This window comes from Magallana gigas, chromosome 5, assembly GCF_963853765.1.
Source record: "Magallana gigas chromosome 5, xbMagGiga1.1, whole genome shotgun sequence".
Lineage (NCBI taxonomy): Eukaryota > Metazoa > Mollusca > Bivalvia > Ostreida > Ostreidae > Magallana > Magallana gigas.
Window position 1 is genome coordinate 43200901 of NC_088857.1, and position 18293 is coordinate 43219193.

Genomic DNA, 18293 nt, shown 5'->3' on the forward strand with positions numbered 1-18293 from the left:
ATTTGATAATTCGATGTATTACCCTCAGTTACAAACACACTTGGCACCGGGTAGCACAACGCGTCGAACACTCGTCATTTCTATATAAAAGCAGTACATTTTTCTCTAAAATTAAAACATTCAGTATAATAAAAAAAAAATAGTGCCTGTTTGGAAGGGTAACAGCGCTGAAATTGACACCCCTCGAAAACCATTGTCAACCTCCGCTTCGCGTCGGTTGACAATGGTTTTTTCGGGGTGTCAATTTCAACTGTTACCCTCCCAAACAGGCATTATTTATATAATCATATGTGGTGACAGTAAGCGCATCACTTGACCATCCATTTTCCAAGTCTTGCTCTCTTTTACGTACAGTGGATATGTAAAAAATATCAAATTCTTTTTTATGGTTTGTACGAGTAGTTAGATATATGAAGTATTGCAGAAAAGGATAAATTCTGCGTCAATGTAAATTTTCTGCAGTAATTTCTACTTTCATGTTTATTTTACATGTTTGGGAGTTTCTCCCTTATTTCATAAGAAACCAAACTGCAAGCAATTAACGGAAACAAACAGCTGATTGAAACAAACATTGCCACCCGTTGGATGTTTCTTAGTGTGGTGTGACAGTCGTATTATAGCATTGTCATATAATTTGAAATGGACAATTTAAGAGAATTAAGGTGCATGTATATGGTTAGTTTAGAATCAAGGGCAGTGTGTCAATGAGATCAAAGGTCAGTTTTTTCGTGGCACTAGTCAACAACGGAAATATAACTTTTAAATATTGTCTTTTTCTTAAAAAAGGAAGTTCAGTGAAGAATAAAAGTGTCTGATGATCAGCATCTCAAATCCATTTACTACAAAATAGGGATGTCTGCAATGACTTGCAAATATCATTTTCAATCGCCGTATGTGCTTATTTACCGAATATTCTTTTCTTTAATACTTCTCACGCATACATGCAGAGCTCTTTATTCAAGTTGCACTGGCTTTAACAATGGTACAAGTTCATTCAAACAAAGTGAAACTGAAAAGTCCAAACAATTTTAATGTTCTTAATATAAAAAAAAAATAAAAACTGTATCCCCTCCTGAGTAGATTTAGTTTTTGGTTCATTCGTGTGATAATTGCTGTTAAGGTGGGGTTAAGGTACATAATAATTAAAATACTTTAACCGCTTTAGAAGTTTTAAATTCTACAATATTTAACCATAAAATAAGTTTCAAAAATTGTTGGAAAGGTAAAAAATTTAAAATCCCCAGCGGGATTCGAACTCATGTCTTTCAGTTTTCTAGTTAAACCTTTATCACACTGCTCTACGCTGTTCGATGACAATGGAAGTGTCTCATACTTAAAAGTCTTACTCAGCTTATTTGGTAAAGACTGATTGGTCTGTATAAAACAACCTAATCTTGAACAGGCAAAGCAGTACGGGTGCAAGTCTGGCCTGCAAATAACCAAACCCGCTGATCTCGGTAATAATGCAAGAAAGCACTGTTATTCTCATCATTCCAGACATCAGTATTGCACTCAATCAGATTAAGAAAATTGCCTCAGTTTTACAGAATAAATAAAATTCAATTTCCCCAAGAAATGTTTTCGCCAAAGTTCATATTAGATCTCCAATAATTCGTGATGGGATGAAATTAGATCTATTATTGCAATTATTATCCTTTTTTGGGTTGGGGAATGAAGACACGGGGTCAGATAAACACAAACCCTCTCATCACGTATATTGTATCTATACTTTATTTACATAATACAGCTTTCATCTTGTAGCGGTTATTCTGGTGGTTGCACGGTGCATTACATGGACGATATTGACTGGATATCGATTACACATACAACACATGTTAACTTGTTTTTATAGCATGATTGAAAGTTTCTTTCGATTTCAAATAAACTTCATGTTAAGGGCAAATAAATTAACTGTCAAATATTCTTTGCATTAAATTTTATAAACTATGTACATGTATATTTATTTAACGATGTTGGAAAAAGAGGGAGATAACTAGAATTTTACATAATTCATTCTCATTCAATCTTGCAGTCATAGCCTTTCAGCTTTACATGTAAACCAACAAACATGACTATCTTGCTTTTACAACCACAAAAAATACATCATAGAACAGCATCATGTAAATTAAAACATTTACATCTTCTATGCATATAATAACTTCATTAATCATCAGTTCATGAAATTATAACAAAATGTTACAACTTGGTATTTTGTTTCTCAGACACCATCACACCAGGTCAAATGCTGGCTCTCATATTCATTAATTTTTTTTTTTTTACAAAAAAATGAGAATAAGTGTCTATAAAAATGAAAACTGAATTGTTCTCCTTTTTAATTCAAAATGCAAGCCTGCCACATTTTATTTCGAAACTTTTGGCCTGAAAAACTTAGGCAATTGTTTTGGCCTAATCAAAAACTAAAATATTGAATCATGATTAATTTATGTTTAAATTACTGGTATGCATCTTCCAGCCAGCATCAACTGTCTTAATATATATAATACATGATTATATGTACATGTATAAAATCATAATGATTAGATCAGAAAGTTACAAAAAATATTCACTCCATCATAAACAAATACTAAGTTCAATCACACGCATGAAATGTCACATATACTGGGTGTATCAAATTATTGATACTAAAGACAGAATAACACAAACCAATCTCATAAAGCATTTGGTGTACAGTTTTGCAATTTTAAGGATTGCACAGAATTGATATAAGCGAAGTAAAATTGCATGAAATAAATAAGATACCATTACTTGAATAAACTATTGTAATGCAGTTGAACAATTGATGATAAAAATGAATTCATCTATCCAAAAAGAATTTAACAGTACACTGATTCAAAAATTGCACAAGATTGAAATGAAAGGACACAAACAACACACTTCTTCACACAAACTTAGCATTTTTTGTCACTCTTTGGATTAAAAATCACAATAATGTTCATGAATACTGAACTTAAAATGTAATTCTGTTTTTAAAAAATAAACAAGATGGATATTTCTATCTTTAAAATACACTAGCAAAACATTTAAATCCCATGCATCACAGTTGTTTGTAAGAATGCTTGTTTGTATCATTAACTGAATGATCTCCCCTTGATTTCCTGAATGTGTTGCCTGAGATATTTACAGTAATCCATCAACACACCGGTCAGGCCCTGGTCTATAACAGCCTGGGGTATCCAGCCCTGTACATAGGACACACAGAAACATGATCAGACTGAGCTTTATAAATCACACAAAAACACACATTTTTTTACACCTGTAAATTCTATTCTTCGTAAACTAAATTAAAAGCAATTAAAAATTGTTTTTGCAACTCATATAACTTTCAACATTATCAAACAATAACATGGATGAATAAAGTTATTATTTTAAAAGATCAATGGATAATTGTGGATATTAGTCTCACCTTTAAATTAGTATTAAGGAACCACTGTAGTTTACATCTGTTAGGCTGTCCAGTGACCCGATTAAACACCAGTCCACAGGGACCACTTTCACCCCTAAACATAAAGGAAACATTTTAACATGGTAAATAAAACTCCAAAAATCTAATAGATATCAATTAACCAGTTATGTATGCAACAAATCTTACCAAGCCATTATGTATTACCTGGAATCTTATGTTTTGTTTTTAATTTGTTTTCTTCAACTGAAAATTGCTAGACATGTATTTTAAACGTTCACAATCCATACCTGACATATTTTTTCTGTGGAGGCATGTCAGGAAATGTGGCCTTGTTCACAGCAATAAAAAAGGTCTGGTCCCGCTCCCCCCAGTGACGAAGGTTAATGAAGTCTCTGGCGGACACCAGGCCCCCTGCTGCCTCTGCAGCTATATTGTACGAAATATCTGTCTTCTCATCAACAACCAGTAAAGTCTGCATTGACATAAAACAAAAAAAAATGTGTTAGTAAATAAACTAACATCTAAGCATTTATCTAGAATTGGCATTTTCCCTGTTTTAATATAAAGCACAGAATAATTATGAAAATCCTTTCAATTTAACTACAAATTCTCCTAGAAGAATTATTTTGTGTGTGTTAACTTGTTTGAAAATTCAAAAGTCAGGTTGAGGGATGTTTTATTCTGTCTACTGAATACAAGAGCTGTATGCCCAGTAAATGTCAATTCTAGATATGAGAGATGACTGTGAACATTTGTGTGCTTGGTTCAGATCCATACTTTTGACTCCAGCAGGGTTGGATTCCAGCTGGGTGAGTCGTTCACATTATCAATGGTGTCCTTCCAAAGCTCATGTGGACTTATATCCAATGTACACTGTGAAAACAAAATCAAATGATTGATACATCTCTTCTTTTTTTAATTAATGGACTTAATGTGTATTTGTCATACTTCTACTGTCATCTTAAAGGCATTCTTTTTCAAGAAGAGTTACCTCCAGTTTAAAAATCTTCCTCTTGAGTTTTTTGATGTATGCGCTTTGGACCATGTCTCCCTGACTCTCCCTCTCCGTAATCCAGCCCCCCTCCCGGACCAGTTCAAACAGCATATCCATCGTCTCATTGGCTATCTTCAGGTACTCATGGTCCTAAAATAGCATGACAACAGAATTAAAATACAGTGTCTCATTTTAAGCATGTAACATTTTGTTAAAAATACAGTTTAGTTTAGACAAGATTGATTTCTCTCTGTATTTCCTATTGAATAAATACATTTATATCAGAGAAGAAGAATATTGCCCTAGATTCTGTTCTTAAAAAGATACAAATTGATATACCTGTACTTTATTTTACACTGTTCAGGAATCCAGGGAGCTCAACAAATTACCATTACATGTAAATACACCTTTAAATGGTTGTAATGATCCTTCTAATTAAGCATTGTTTATAAAAGAAGGCCCCTATAAATTAATATTTAATTTAACTTTTTTTGTCTGTATGCAAAACTCCTCTTTTCCAGCAGTTAAATAAAATCTAAAAATAGTCATGACCATCAGGCCCTTTTAATTCAATATTTAATACAATCAATAATAGACAAGTTCAGAATGTGCTTTAATGATGATGTATATTTTTGTACTTGTACCATGTTTAAATCTGGGTGCATTAAAAGTCTCATTTCGCTCAGTCAATCATAACCAATCCACATTCGATACAAATATATTCTAACACTAGTCCACAATCAATCCATTCTGATGAATAAAGGAACAGCTGTTGCTTTTGTGTGTTTTGCTGAGTAAGCATATTTCTCTGAACAAGTGATGGGGTCAAGTCAAAACCAAATTATGATGTAAATCTGTTCTGAAATGTATGTCTTACTGGGATCTTCATTCTAACTGATGACAGTGCAATAAAATTAAGTGACTGGCTTCAGACTTAGCAAGTCAGATTCAAAAGAAACATTGCTTTATGGTATGAGCTGGGGAAGTGCTGAGGTGTTAGAAACATTTATTGACCACTGAAGTAGTTCAGGAGCAGAGACAGGCAAATTATGCTGTACAGTTCCATGTGCAGTTTGAGTCCAAGTGCAGCTTAAGTCGATTGTTTACAAGCTGATGCAGGGAATAAGTTGCTAGGTGGCTTGGAGGGTGGGGCTGGTAGAGAACCGTTGAGCTATCTACCTGACTGCCCAGCAAACTGTTTATGGAGGATTGACTTGCCTTTCGGCTGTGAGATCGACTGGGTGGGAGACTGCGATAACGATCCTCACCCTCATCATCGGAACCTGCAAAATATTACCTTTAACATTAAATTACATGTATTTGTCTTGTTTTGGAAAGCAATCCTTGTTTTTTATTCCTTTTTGCTGAATAGGTTAATGTCATCCCTAAATAAATAAAGTTAGAACAAAGTAATCTAAATTAGTTTCTTTTGAATCAGAAAGTAATCTTAATGTTCAAAATTCAAACATCAGATCCAGTAAACAAAGTTTGGATTCTTATTCAAATCAAAAATTGAAGAAAGTTTCTAAAAGTCTTAACCAAATAAATTAAAGCAGTGATTTATATAATTGATTGTACAAATAATCTATACAGCACAGAATAGGGCTATTGATTCAAATGAAAATATTTGGACATTTTGTCATTACTAGCTGAATTAACAAGGTCATGTTACACTCTGAAATTCAGGCTGTGCTTTAGTAATTCATAGAAATCCTTCACCACACTATACATGTAACAACCTCATGGATAGGACTGCAGCTATGATTGTACTTGTATGTATCAATAATTCATATATATTGTCTTTCTCTGCCAGTAATTAAGTATATTGGTTGCCAATGTGAAGAAACCTCAAACATTTGGGTCACTATAAAAAGACCATAAATATGAAATAATCCGGGGGGAGGGGGGGGGGGGTAAGGAGTTCAACAGTGTTACACAAGCAAAGTTATATAGATATCTTTAGATGCAATCTTCACAAAATCAAATGTGTTAAATGTCTAGAAGATATTTAATTTGCAAATGTATACTGTTTTCCAGTTAATGAAAATAATAAGCAATGCTTGGCAACCTCGTTCAAATCTAAACAAGTCATTTGATTCGTAAACTTGATCTAGAATAAACAAAACCTTAATAGGAGAGCAAAGTAAACATTATACTAAAGGCTATTACTTTACTAAAAATCTTGACACTTTGCGAATTCTTTAAAGTTTCCTAATCAGAGATTATAACTAAATTCATATTAGTACAAAGGCAACTTTGATTTTTCACTTTCAAATCATAATTTTATAGGTCAGATCGAACGATGCACACCGCGGATGGTTCTTATTTACCTGCATGCTCTAACCATGATAGCCTCTGTTTGATCCGACCGACAAAGGACAGATGAGAGACCTTACTCCGGGCACTTTTCGCCGACATTCCTGATAAACTTCTTAACTTTTGATATTAATATTCGGAACGTAAACTATTCACTCAAAACTCAGGGTCTTCGCTGTCGTGGGTTAGGTTGATGAGATTCCGTCACTCGATCGAACACACAACACGTCGTACGATATCGTTTTTAGTCATTTAAACCTCGACATCCCAAATTCACGGTCTACGACCATCGTGAGCGAAAGATTAGTTCATTATGAAAATTAAAAGAAAACTCAAAACCCGTGAACGGAGGCGGCTATTGATTATCGATCTCCAGTCACGCTTCACTGACGTTACTCATTACAAAATATAGAATTGTCAACAATGTTACTCTTAACAACTAAATGCGAAAATCTTATTTTTGATTTATACTGTATTATAAATCTTTATGCTATTATTCGGAGTATAAACCCGTAAAGTCGTGTGTAATTTAACGTGTATTCATTTCACCCCTGCGAATGTTATTGTAATTTAAATTTTGGACCACATGGTTTTATTTGACCCTTTCAGTTTCGCAGTAAAAATCGTGCCTCGTGTTTATAGTCTATTTTTTAGAATCTATAGGTACTTGTTGTCAAATATAAATTATAGACGTATATTGAGTTTAAACTTTATCTTCATTAATTGGTGGATAGAATGTATTCTAGAAATAAATGTGACAATACAAAAAATAGTTTTTTCTGCATTTGCAACAATTAACATGCGTAGTAGAGATCCCCACTAGGAATTAATTTTCGATCCGCGCCTGACCTAGTAATAACATCAATAGTGAAAGAGACTATACTATTTTATGCAGAATGTTCCTTGAAAATGGCTCGATATAATCATTCACCCATAATTTAAAAAAAACCCATAGTATTGCACACCACAAGCATCAAACATGGCTATGGTTTTTTTTAGCAACCCAATGTTTATATTTTCAACGACTCTACATGTGGTTGAACACGAACGATAACTCTGTTCTGAATATCATCGTTTAATTTAGATAACTACTAGATGGTGAAATAAGACATACATCTTAATATATTTTTATGTTTTAAAATAAATCAAAGTAGGATATGATATGAAAATTGACCAGTACTTACGTATTTTTAGAATATTATCCGAACACTTATACTTCCGCTCGAAATTTCACAGGAACTTAACAAATCTCGGTGAAATCTCGTGAACTTTCATTCGAGCACTTCTGGATTTATCAAATACTTAGCAACGATAAAGAAAACATTCCGAACACATTCGCAGGGGTGATTTTGCGCAATACAAGTCCATTTTCGTATTCTGGAAAAATTTGTAATTTATTTGTAAATGTTCAACGGAAATCCGATCAAATTCAGATGCACGGCAAAATTACAGAAGATCTGCCCGGTTTGACATTGCTGGTTTTAATTCAAGGACTAGTATCAATTTTCAACCTGCCTCAGCCTTTTATAATGTAAAACGCACCACAGATACCCATATTAAATAAGGGAATGCAATATCAAATATAAACATATACGATTGTGGAATATAATTCGTGCATATCAAATAACAGAAAAGTTGCGTTGTGAGGTTAAAAAAAAGAAAGAACCGCAGATATGTGTATCAATGTTATCTATAAAGAATTTGACTCAACATGATGGATATACTTGTCCTTCGTAATCTGGTTTACGTCAAGAAATATTGTATAACGGATTATTACACATTACTGACACTTGTAGCGGTGTACATGTATATGGAACACACACACACACACACACGAACACTCTGTCTTGTCTAACACGGAAACTGTCTCTAGACTTAAAAGTAAAACTAAACCAATGGGTTTTATTTGTTATTGACCTTTAATATTTTGGTTCTCTAAAAGCAATATTTGTAATGAAATTGTGAAATGGAGGCATTATAACTTTATAAATTCGAACTACGCATTTCGCAATAAACCATCCCTTAAATCATGAATATTAAAGGATATTCGGCAATTTAATCGAAATATATAATTAGATGTACAACTACTTGTACATGAATGTAAAGCTATTGCAAAACTTTCTCTCTTGCGGTTTTCTTTCCGGTTAACTTCACTCATTTGAAAGTATCTTTCGATTCGCTTTGATCATTTGTTGATATCCTTTATTCAAGTCAGATCTAATTAATGTTTGTTCAATCAAAACAAAAAACTAAACCCACTCGCAGAAAAACAGACGACAGTCGCCATAGGTACCAGTGAATGGCCCGTTTTGAAACACTAATGTACATTGTATATCTACTATCGTTGAACTGAGTATGCTGGTCGAATTCATAACCGTGTTTCTCTACGTATTTGTAAGTCTACACGGATCAATCCTAGCTATTGACCCCTATACCTCTGACACAACTATTTAATTATAGAGAAGAATTTTCTGGTAATGGACATGTTACAGTCTGAAGACAGGTAAATACGAAGGAATTCTCCTTACAAGATATAACACCCCCCCCCCCCACTCATGATCCTGCTGCACGATACATGTATATTGATTCAATAAGAGTTTGTTCAAAATCATATCCCAGACTGATTTCCGTATTTTGACTAGACTAATAAAGAAAGGTTAGACATGTAATAAACATATTTATTATTATTCATTAAATATTTTTTAATTAAGTGCCTAGTTTATTAATATTAAGATAAGCTTGCTCTTAAATCGTATAAAATACATAATACTTCTAAAGAATCGCGTTCGTCCGTTCCTGTTAATGCTTTGCGTGCAAGTCCCTAGAATCTCTACTATAAGTATCTCCATACAGTGAAAAAGTATGGACACATATCCAAGATAAATCCGGCAGTGCAAACATTGAAGACATTGATTGTATATTACAATGTAATACATAATAACTCTCCATAAAAACAGTTTAAGTACCCCTAATCCATTAAACAGTTTCTAATGACGTAACAGGTTTACCAAGAAAACGAGTTACATCATTCCTTTTACAGTGACCAGACGAATTAATTAATTTAATGGCTCTTTGAAATAAGTACCCATGTTCTTCCTTGATTACATTCAGTTTTTACCATGTTTACATTATAAAATAACATCGAATAAACAATTCGGCTGACACCACTCCTTCATTCATTCACGTCGATCTATCACTGAACAACACTTTTTCATCTTGTCTCTAAATCTTGTCCCTCTTCCTGCTTTTAATTTTATTTTTTAAATGATCAAACGATTTAGTGTTTTGACCTGTGACAATTTCTGACTTTTTATACAGGTATGTTCATCAACATAAATACTCGGCTTTGAACAGGCAGAAGTCACAAATAATGTCTCCAGGCACTTTCTTAAGAAGTGTTGATGTTTATAAGCATGTATAATTATATACTCTATTATGAAGAAATTTCCAAACATGTGAAAAGTGTGTCTAATGTAGTAAATAATAAATTATTTAAAACAATTCTCTTAATGTCAGTTTTCTAAATATAGTAATATGCAGTGTAAAGATGTGCACACATCTTTGATATGGAATAAAGTGTAGAAGAAAATACTGGACCCAGGTGATGTGTTTAAAGTTGGTGTAACTGAAAGATAAAGTTCATGAAATGCACAAAGACTGTGGGAATGCACAGTACTACTACTGTTATAAGGAGGCTGTTAAGGGCACTACAAACCTGCAGGCGAGTAGTATCGGTCTTTGTCGTCGTCATGGACGACACGATTCCCTCCTTCCTCAGCACGTCCCAATAAGCCTGACCTCTCATTAGCTTCACCGTGTGTACCTATAAAGAAAAACCAGCTGTATTGTGAAAAGGTCAGAGTCCAAAGAAAAATTATAAAGCTCTTTTGAATATTTTCCAAAAGCAAAGCACTTTAATTCATATCACTGTAAATAGCAATACTTATCTCAAAATTTATATATAACTACATGTATGTGCGTACTTGTAATAATGAAATTGACAATCATGGTCATGTGAGCACAATTATCATTTTGACATTGATCTCTGTTGTTACACTTGTTAAACTAACAACAACATCAAAGAGAGTACTATGTATTTCATCAAATCACAAGTTTTTGTGTACCTAGTACATGTACACAGAACTTATAATGTATTCAAAACCACAGATTGGTCACAGTATGTTACTTATTGAGTTTTGTCCACAGACACATGTATACATACTAGTATATTACTAAATAAGTAGGACTTAAATGAGTTTTACTTGCTGACTGTGTACATTTAGATTAAGTTTTGCTCACTAGTCTCTATTTAAGAGAAGGAAGATAGATTTATATTCAGTATGAATGCAGTTTGTCGATTTGTCAATGTACCCTAATAACTCTGTATTTCAAAGAAAGTAAAAGGAATTTATTTCCAGTATAAATACATGTGTCAGTCCATTAGGTTTTTCCTTACAGTTGTTTCTATAGTTGTGTATACTACTAAACAATGAGATGTTTACACAAGTTAGTGCCTATATAGTTATCTATTTGGCTGTGTACCTTTAAGTGAATGAATTTATATTCAGAACACTCATCAGTGCAGATATAATTGATATAAGTAACTTGTCTGTGTACCTCTAAGTAATATCTTTTTCTCTGTTGGCAGGACCTTGAAGTCAAGAAACCAGGTCTCTATCCAGGTCAGGATAAACGAGGTCAGCAACAGAATGTAACTGAGCGGATTCTCCGCCTTCCCGTCATGGCTGAACTGTAACACAGTGACTCTATTATTCAGCAGGAAGCTCTTCAAGATTTTTCTCTCTACATAATGTTTATGACTTTTAAAAATTGTTGGGGAATATGTCTTTTTCTTTGAAATTTCTTTATTCTATTTTTTCTTCCTTAATCACAAACGCATTTAATAAAATGATTCACATTAACATTTATGATTTACCAGTAATTATATGAAGTTTAAATTTTACATGTCTTTTCAAATGATGTCCTGGTACTCCATTCATTGCCCCACCTGAATAACCTTTAATATGGTGGTTGTTTTAAAGAATTTATTTTTTTACTTCCTCCTTCTTGGAACAATAGCTCATTTAATACAAGGAATTTGCTTCTCAATGAAAGGGTGTATTTCAAACTTATAATGCACTATGAAACATGGCACATCAAACAAAATCTAATGATGCAATTCATCTTGCAATACCGGTATTAACTTACCTCAAATAAAAATACTTTTGTAATCAAGAATATACAAGTTAAAGATGTGGATATCTGTAAATAGAAATATTTGAACAATTATTAGGCATGACCCTCACATTACAGTGATATCATATGATCCAAAAGATAAGTAATAAAATATAGGTCAGGAATAATCAATGACCTGATAAGTAAATATGCTAGATAGTTTAAGCCTTCATTCATTTACACAGCAAATCTTACATTATCTATGTCATTGAGTACTACTCAGAGTACTCAGAATTGAGGGCGAATAGTACTGAGAGATAGAGGTTGAGAGCAAGAATAAGTGGATTTTACCATAATTGAAATGATGGGTGACAGAGAGGCAATATTCTAGTTTTACATACTTTTATTCATTATATATGTAGAAGTATGAGGGACAGTCCTCACACACACAAACACACAATAGTCTGGGATGATATTTAACACTTACAGCAATAAGCCACCAGTGATTGAGGCGGAACAAAGCATAGCCCAGCTCTATCAGGATAAATCGAAGTGCTGCCACCATCTACAATTCAGTAAACCGTCCAATCAAAAAGCATGCAACAAAACATTGGTTTGTAGTCTACATGAGATACACATGTATTTTTATGCTTCTCTAAAGGTGATGAAAAGGTAATAACTATAGAACATGTTGTAGTATTATATATTAATATCACATATTTTCGTTTGCAAGTATGTTTCTTATATGAACTTATCAAAGAGCGAAAATGTTCAATTCAGTGTGAACTTTTTAAATGATGTCACAATGATTATCGCAGAGCTTATTGCTTGACGGTTGTTTTACAATTCTGAACAGTTTGACTTTTTCAAACTTAAATTTAAATAATAAGCAGCAATATTAAAAAGTTCACCGAGATATGAACTTGATTGGTACATGACCAAATCTTCTGAGAAGCCCTTCAGGCTTCACAGGATTTGATCACGTGACCAACTAAGTTCATATCCCGATGAACTGTTGAACTTGCTGATTATTTGTTAATTGAACATTATGAGATTTTATTTATGAGGAAGTTTACATTGAAGAGATACAATAATAAATACAATGTATGCATGGATCTAACCAAATTAATGATTTACAGAGTGTATCATGCATGTAATACAATACACAAATAAAAATAAATGTATAGTATTTGCACTATTTATCTTCATATAATTTAATCACCATAATCTAATCTACATGTATGATTATATTTGACTGTATACATGGAATATAGATTCCCTTCACAACTTTTAGACAGCTGCTGTAATAACTTACCACTGTATCAAACAAAGAGGTTTGAAATTGATAATTTGCAACTTGTTGTTCAAAGGCCTCCCAAACAGTCTCTGAGCCAGTCAGCTGAAACAAACATAAACAACAAACATTTTCATTAAAATTCATGTTTTTTCATTTCATTCCTAAAACTTCTTTATCCATTTAAAGTTATTAAGTAAAATAAAAAGAACAGTGCATTTACTGATAAGTATAATTTGACCTTCACCCCTCACTCTCACCTGAGTATAAATAACCCACAGTATAAAACAGAAACAAAGATCAAACAATGCTATCAGACAAAACGTCCTGCGAACAGATGAAACGGTGGAGCATGGTGAGTAACGATGAGTTGAGATTCTTTCTGGTCCGTAGACATATGTATAACTTTCATTTTCCATTCTGAAAAAACCAACATGATCATTAATGGTCAAATTTATCAGATTTGACAAGTGATTATACATTAACATTATACACTTTTCAACAACTGTACCGGTATATAAAGTTTTCTAGTACATGTGTAACATATTTTGAGTTTTATAAGCTCTTGAGGGAAAAATATTCCCTGAATAACATTTTTTATGATTAATTTCATGTCAATGATCATTGATGATTCCATATCATTATCCAATGAAATTTGAAACTGCTATCAAATGACTTAAGAATATTTAAGGTCATATTATAGCATTAAGTACATGTGAGGGGCACTCTACAATAAACACATGTGTATTACATTTGGATGTAGAATACATAGCAATAGTCTGAATAGAATGTAGCTTTCACTAAATCAAGTACCAGTATTATATATCACCTTTTGTGTCATGCACATATATGGTGTGTATGAATACATAGATTCTGCAATGTTCTACATCAAATCTGCATTTTCAGTATGAAACCCTATGTAAACTTCTGATTTTTCTTATAAAATAACTTTTAAAATGACCATCCTTGTAAACAAGAGTGTTTAAAATTCAGATCCTATTCCCAGACCTTTTGAAGGAAGAAGGTAAAGGAACTAATGTATTTTCATGCCTCATCACTTAAACCTTGGTATAAATTGCATATATCAGATAAAATACAATGTAGCTTTTAAAGTTTTTACACACCGTTTATCATGATTATTAAATGAATATGTACATGCATCCATGTATTACAAGTACCGGTAAGTTGTGATAAAATACATGGATAGGGAAAGTAACAATAAGTAATTTTCATACCTGAATGCACAAAAGAATAGCTATACAGAGAAAATAAGGGTATCTTGTTTGCATACCTAGGCTACTAATGATAGATACAATGGTTTCACTGAAATTCATGGGCATCATTTTTGTAGATTTAGTGAAAATATAACTTTCAAGGATGCATAATTGCTAGCCAAAGCTCCTATTAATACAATAATATAACAAACTGCACTTTAATGACAAATAAATTTTGTGGACGAATTCAACAACAAAATCCATGAAAAACTGGAATTCGACATATACCCTGTAATTACGAAGCCACGATACATGGAGAGTAGGTGTAACTTATTCTCGTACCTTGGCTCGACAGCCTGGTTGTGGATGCTGCCGTACAGAGCAGTCCCGGCCTGCCTGGCTTTGTCCTGTCTTGAACTACTCACATCTCTCATGTCACTGGTACTCTGCGTATTGATGTCAGAATCAAAAATTCAAGTACATGTATATATCCTTGCAATAAATATTATGAAAAAACTTTAGAATTCATGATAGATTTTTTAGAGGGATGGAAGATAGACATGGCAAAACCATACAATATGATATATACAAATCTATGTCCTGGCTGCCTGACAATGCACATGGTACATAGAAGGGAATAGAATCCCCAACAAGGTCTCAACCATTTATTATAATACAGAATTAGTGTACTGTGGTTAGTACTTAAATTTACCTACTCTACTTAGAAAGCTATCTGGAGCTGGCGACGGAATTGATCTGACCATCAGACCCCCCCCCCCATCCCCAACCTTTTAAATGATCTACACCAAGATCAAAATCCTTTGCTCTTTCTCCTGGCAGGAGACATTTTTCAAAATATTACTTTCACTGACTTTGTCAATGTAATAGTCGCCTACATATCAAAATACTGAATCTAAGGTCTATTGAAAATCTTTTCTTCTGTGTCCTTATCTTTTTTCAAACAATTTAATTTTTCCTTGCCTTTCATAACATTTTTAACATACTTTAAAAGCTTAAGCATACTTCCTTTTAACGCTAATAGAACATTGCATTAGCTGGTTTTCGTTTTCTCATCATCTCTCTTTTATATTGTGATGAAACATGTTTTTCTTCTTACCTTTCAACTTTATAAAGTTGTGTAATATTGCACATTGACGACTTGAGTCACCTACCGCATTTATTGACATGATTGGCATGATCTCTGGGCTCAGATGTCAGTCCAAAGATTATGTTTACATCGCGCCATCTTGGACAAAAAATATCATGTGATTTTGTCGGAATTAGTCAATCGTACTTCAGACATTTCGTAGTCAAAACAATGTCTCTTTTTCAAATTATTTCTCAACAAAAAAAATATAGGTCAACATGCAGCATAACTATGATATCCTACCTTTTTTTTATTTATTAAACAATGAACTATACCCATGATAATCTATGCATATCAGAGCGCTTTCATAATATAAATACCACAAATCAGAGGATAATTCCATCAATTAAATAATCTAAAGCACATTCTTTTAATGCATTCTTTTTTAGCTTTGCAGCAAATTAGCATACGAGCATGTAATAATTAAGGTAATACAAAACAGATAGGCCAAGATTTTCCTACCTGTAGTTCATTTTTTTCATGAAATTTTCAGTAATATTTTGTTCCTAGGCATGATAGTTGTTTTTATTTAAAATATGGAAAAAATCTGACCTCACAATTTCCCCCACCCCCTCAAACCTATTTTTTCAATCTTCATGTATATGTGTACCATACTTTCAGTTGAGTGTAAAATGAAATGGTCATTGTTATATAAACTTTGCACTGCCAATAACTATCTTTTTCATTTATGTACATGTACTACACTACAAACGTATGTGCTTCTATTTACACAAACGACCTTTAAAAATACACAAAACTATACAACGTATTTAAATTATTAACTTAAAAGAAAATTCTGAATTAATATTATGTATTGTGGCATACTTTATATTTGAACAAAATTTAACTTGAATACGTTTTTCATTGAAATATACCAAAATAATGAAAATTTGACCGTGGGATTTAGGTGATTAATTAAATAAATAAGTTGCATGTCGACATAAATAAGTAGCATCTAGCACGCATGGGCGACATTATATATTTTTTGAGATTTTTTTTATAATTCTTCTCTGATTGCAATTTTCTTGCATATCTTGAACATATACATGTAGTTATGTTGCATGTGGACATATATAACTATCTTGCATGTTAACATATTTATTTTTTATGTCGACATGATTGATAGAAAAAAAACTTGCACACAAGGGGCAGAAGTATGCCGCCACATTAAAGGGACCTAGATACGATTTGAGATTTAAAAAAAATTATTTTTATGTTTAAAATTATTTACTTGTGCATTTTGAATATCAATATAACACATATGTAAACAATAACAATACACAATACACGAGCTTTGTTTGTAACATAAAGAATTTCAAACTCTGTATCTTGCTTGTTTGTAACATGAAAAATTTCAAATCTTGCTTGTTATTCAATATTTGACTTATACGTTTATGTGGAAAATATATCATTAAAGTGTTTGCAATTTACCAAAAAAGTCGATAATACAAAGTAGTCCTGTGCATTTATATACCACTGGCGTCGGAAGCAAATTGAAAGTGGGGGGGGGGGGGGCTAGACTAATCCTCAGAAATATTGAGAAAAAAGTAATTCCCAAAGTCATGGAAATCCTAATCCGTGGGGGGGGGGGGGGAGTATACCTATACTTTTTTTCAAAATCATGATATTCCTAATTCGGGGGGGGGGGGGGGGCTAGTATGCTTCTGAATCCAACTTCTCAATCTTTCAAGGTAGATTTAGGAACAATAATCTTTCCTGCGAGAAAAAGTGGGGGGGGGGGGCTGAACCCTTTATCATGCTATGTTTCTAATGGTTAGGTATAACTTTGCAAAAAAGTTCCGACGCCTATGTATACATTTTCATTACTATTGTTGTAATTTTTTTTCTTGTAACCATCTAATAAAATTTAATTAGCACGTTACATTTCACGTTTCAATTATAATACTCACATGTTCACGCTTGTTTAAATATGTATATAGATTCTTGCAAGTTTTTTTTAATTATTTCATATTTGTTGTATAATTTACATGTTTGATTTTGTTCCAAAATATACATCTCATATACTCTCTGAAAAGAGAAATAAAATCAGTATTGAAAAATGCGTGTTTACATAATTTGTAGGGGGGGGGGGGGACTTTAAATGCTGTAATACTGTGCATATCTAGAATAAGAATTACAACTGTAAGCTAACGCTGGATAAGAAAATTATGCAAATACATTTAAGTGATCTACTTAAATCTTCCGCAAATCTGTATGTATTCGTGAATAATTCAAACCGATTGTCATTGTGATCTGTTTTCACTTTATATTTCATTAATTGTCAACTTATATAACTTATTTTTCAAATGTTTTTGTCAGATTTCGAAGGCAATATAACTTTGGTTCAACTGAGAGATAGTAAAAATTGTCCACATGCAGTTTAGAAAATATTATAAACGAACCAAATTTGAACTAACAGAAATAATAACACATCGTCATGAAGAAACCCATAATGTTTTTAAAGAAAATACCTTATGAACCTCAAAAATAAATAAATAAATAAAATCTGTACTCGTGACAGAAACACATGATTTGGTAGGCTGTACTAGCTTGTCATACTTTCATTATTTAAACCAATCCCGATTTTCCTAAATTATTTTGCATTGGTATAGAAATCACGCAACATTCATGAGGTTTACAGAACCCGTATACTGTAAACTAACTTTCATTCGCGTACACTGAGGAAATTTTCGCGAGGTTCGCAAGGGCATCGTCGTCGCGAATATTTC

At 32.8% G+C, this 18293-nt stretch overlaps 1 protein-coding gene across 3 annotated transcripts; it reads right to left on the reverse strand.

Annotated features, from left to right (window-relative positions):
- Positions 1–1708: 1708 nt before the first annotated feature.
- LOC105333080 (stAR-related lipid transfer protein 3) lies at positions 1709–15743 on the reverse strand. 3 transcript variants are annotated; one of them, XM_034449239.2, is made up of 14 exons: positions 15590–15743; positions 14760–14863; positions 13464–13623; positions 13225–13308; positions 12397–12474; positions 11943–11996; positions 11352–11484; positions 10450–10557; positions 5598–5701; positions 4416–4568; positions 4202–4297; positions 3712–3896; positions 3425–3518; positions 1709–3200 (listed from the first exon to the last, which is right to left on the reverse strand). In XM_034449239.2, exons 1-14 carry the CDS (start codon positions 15611–15613, stop codon positions 3090–3092), a joined length of 1488 nt encoding a protein of 495 aa, XP_034305130.2. In that variant the 5' UTR covers positions 15614–15743; the 3' UTR covers positions 1709–3089. The 3 variants fall into 3 exon arrangements, with proteins under 3 accessions (XP_034305130.2, XP_034305144.2, XP_034305139.2); XM_034449253.2 differs by having other exon boundaries at positions 5637–5701; positions 15590–15742; XM_034449248.2 differs by having other exon boundaries at positions 15535–15693.
- Positions 15744–18293: the final 2550 nt, after the last annotated feature.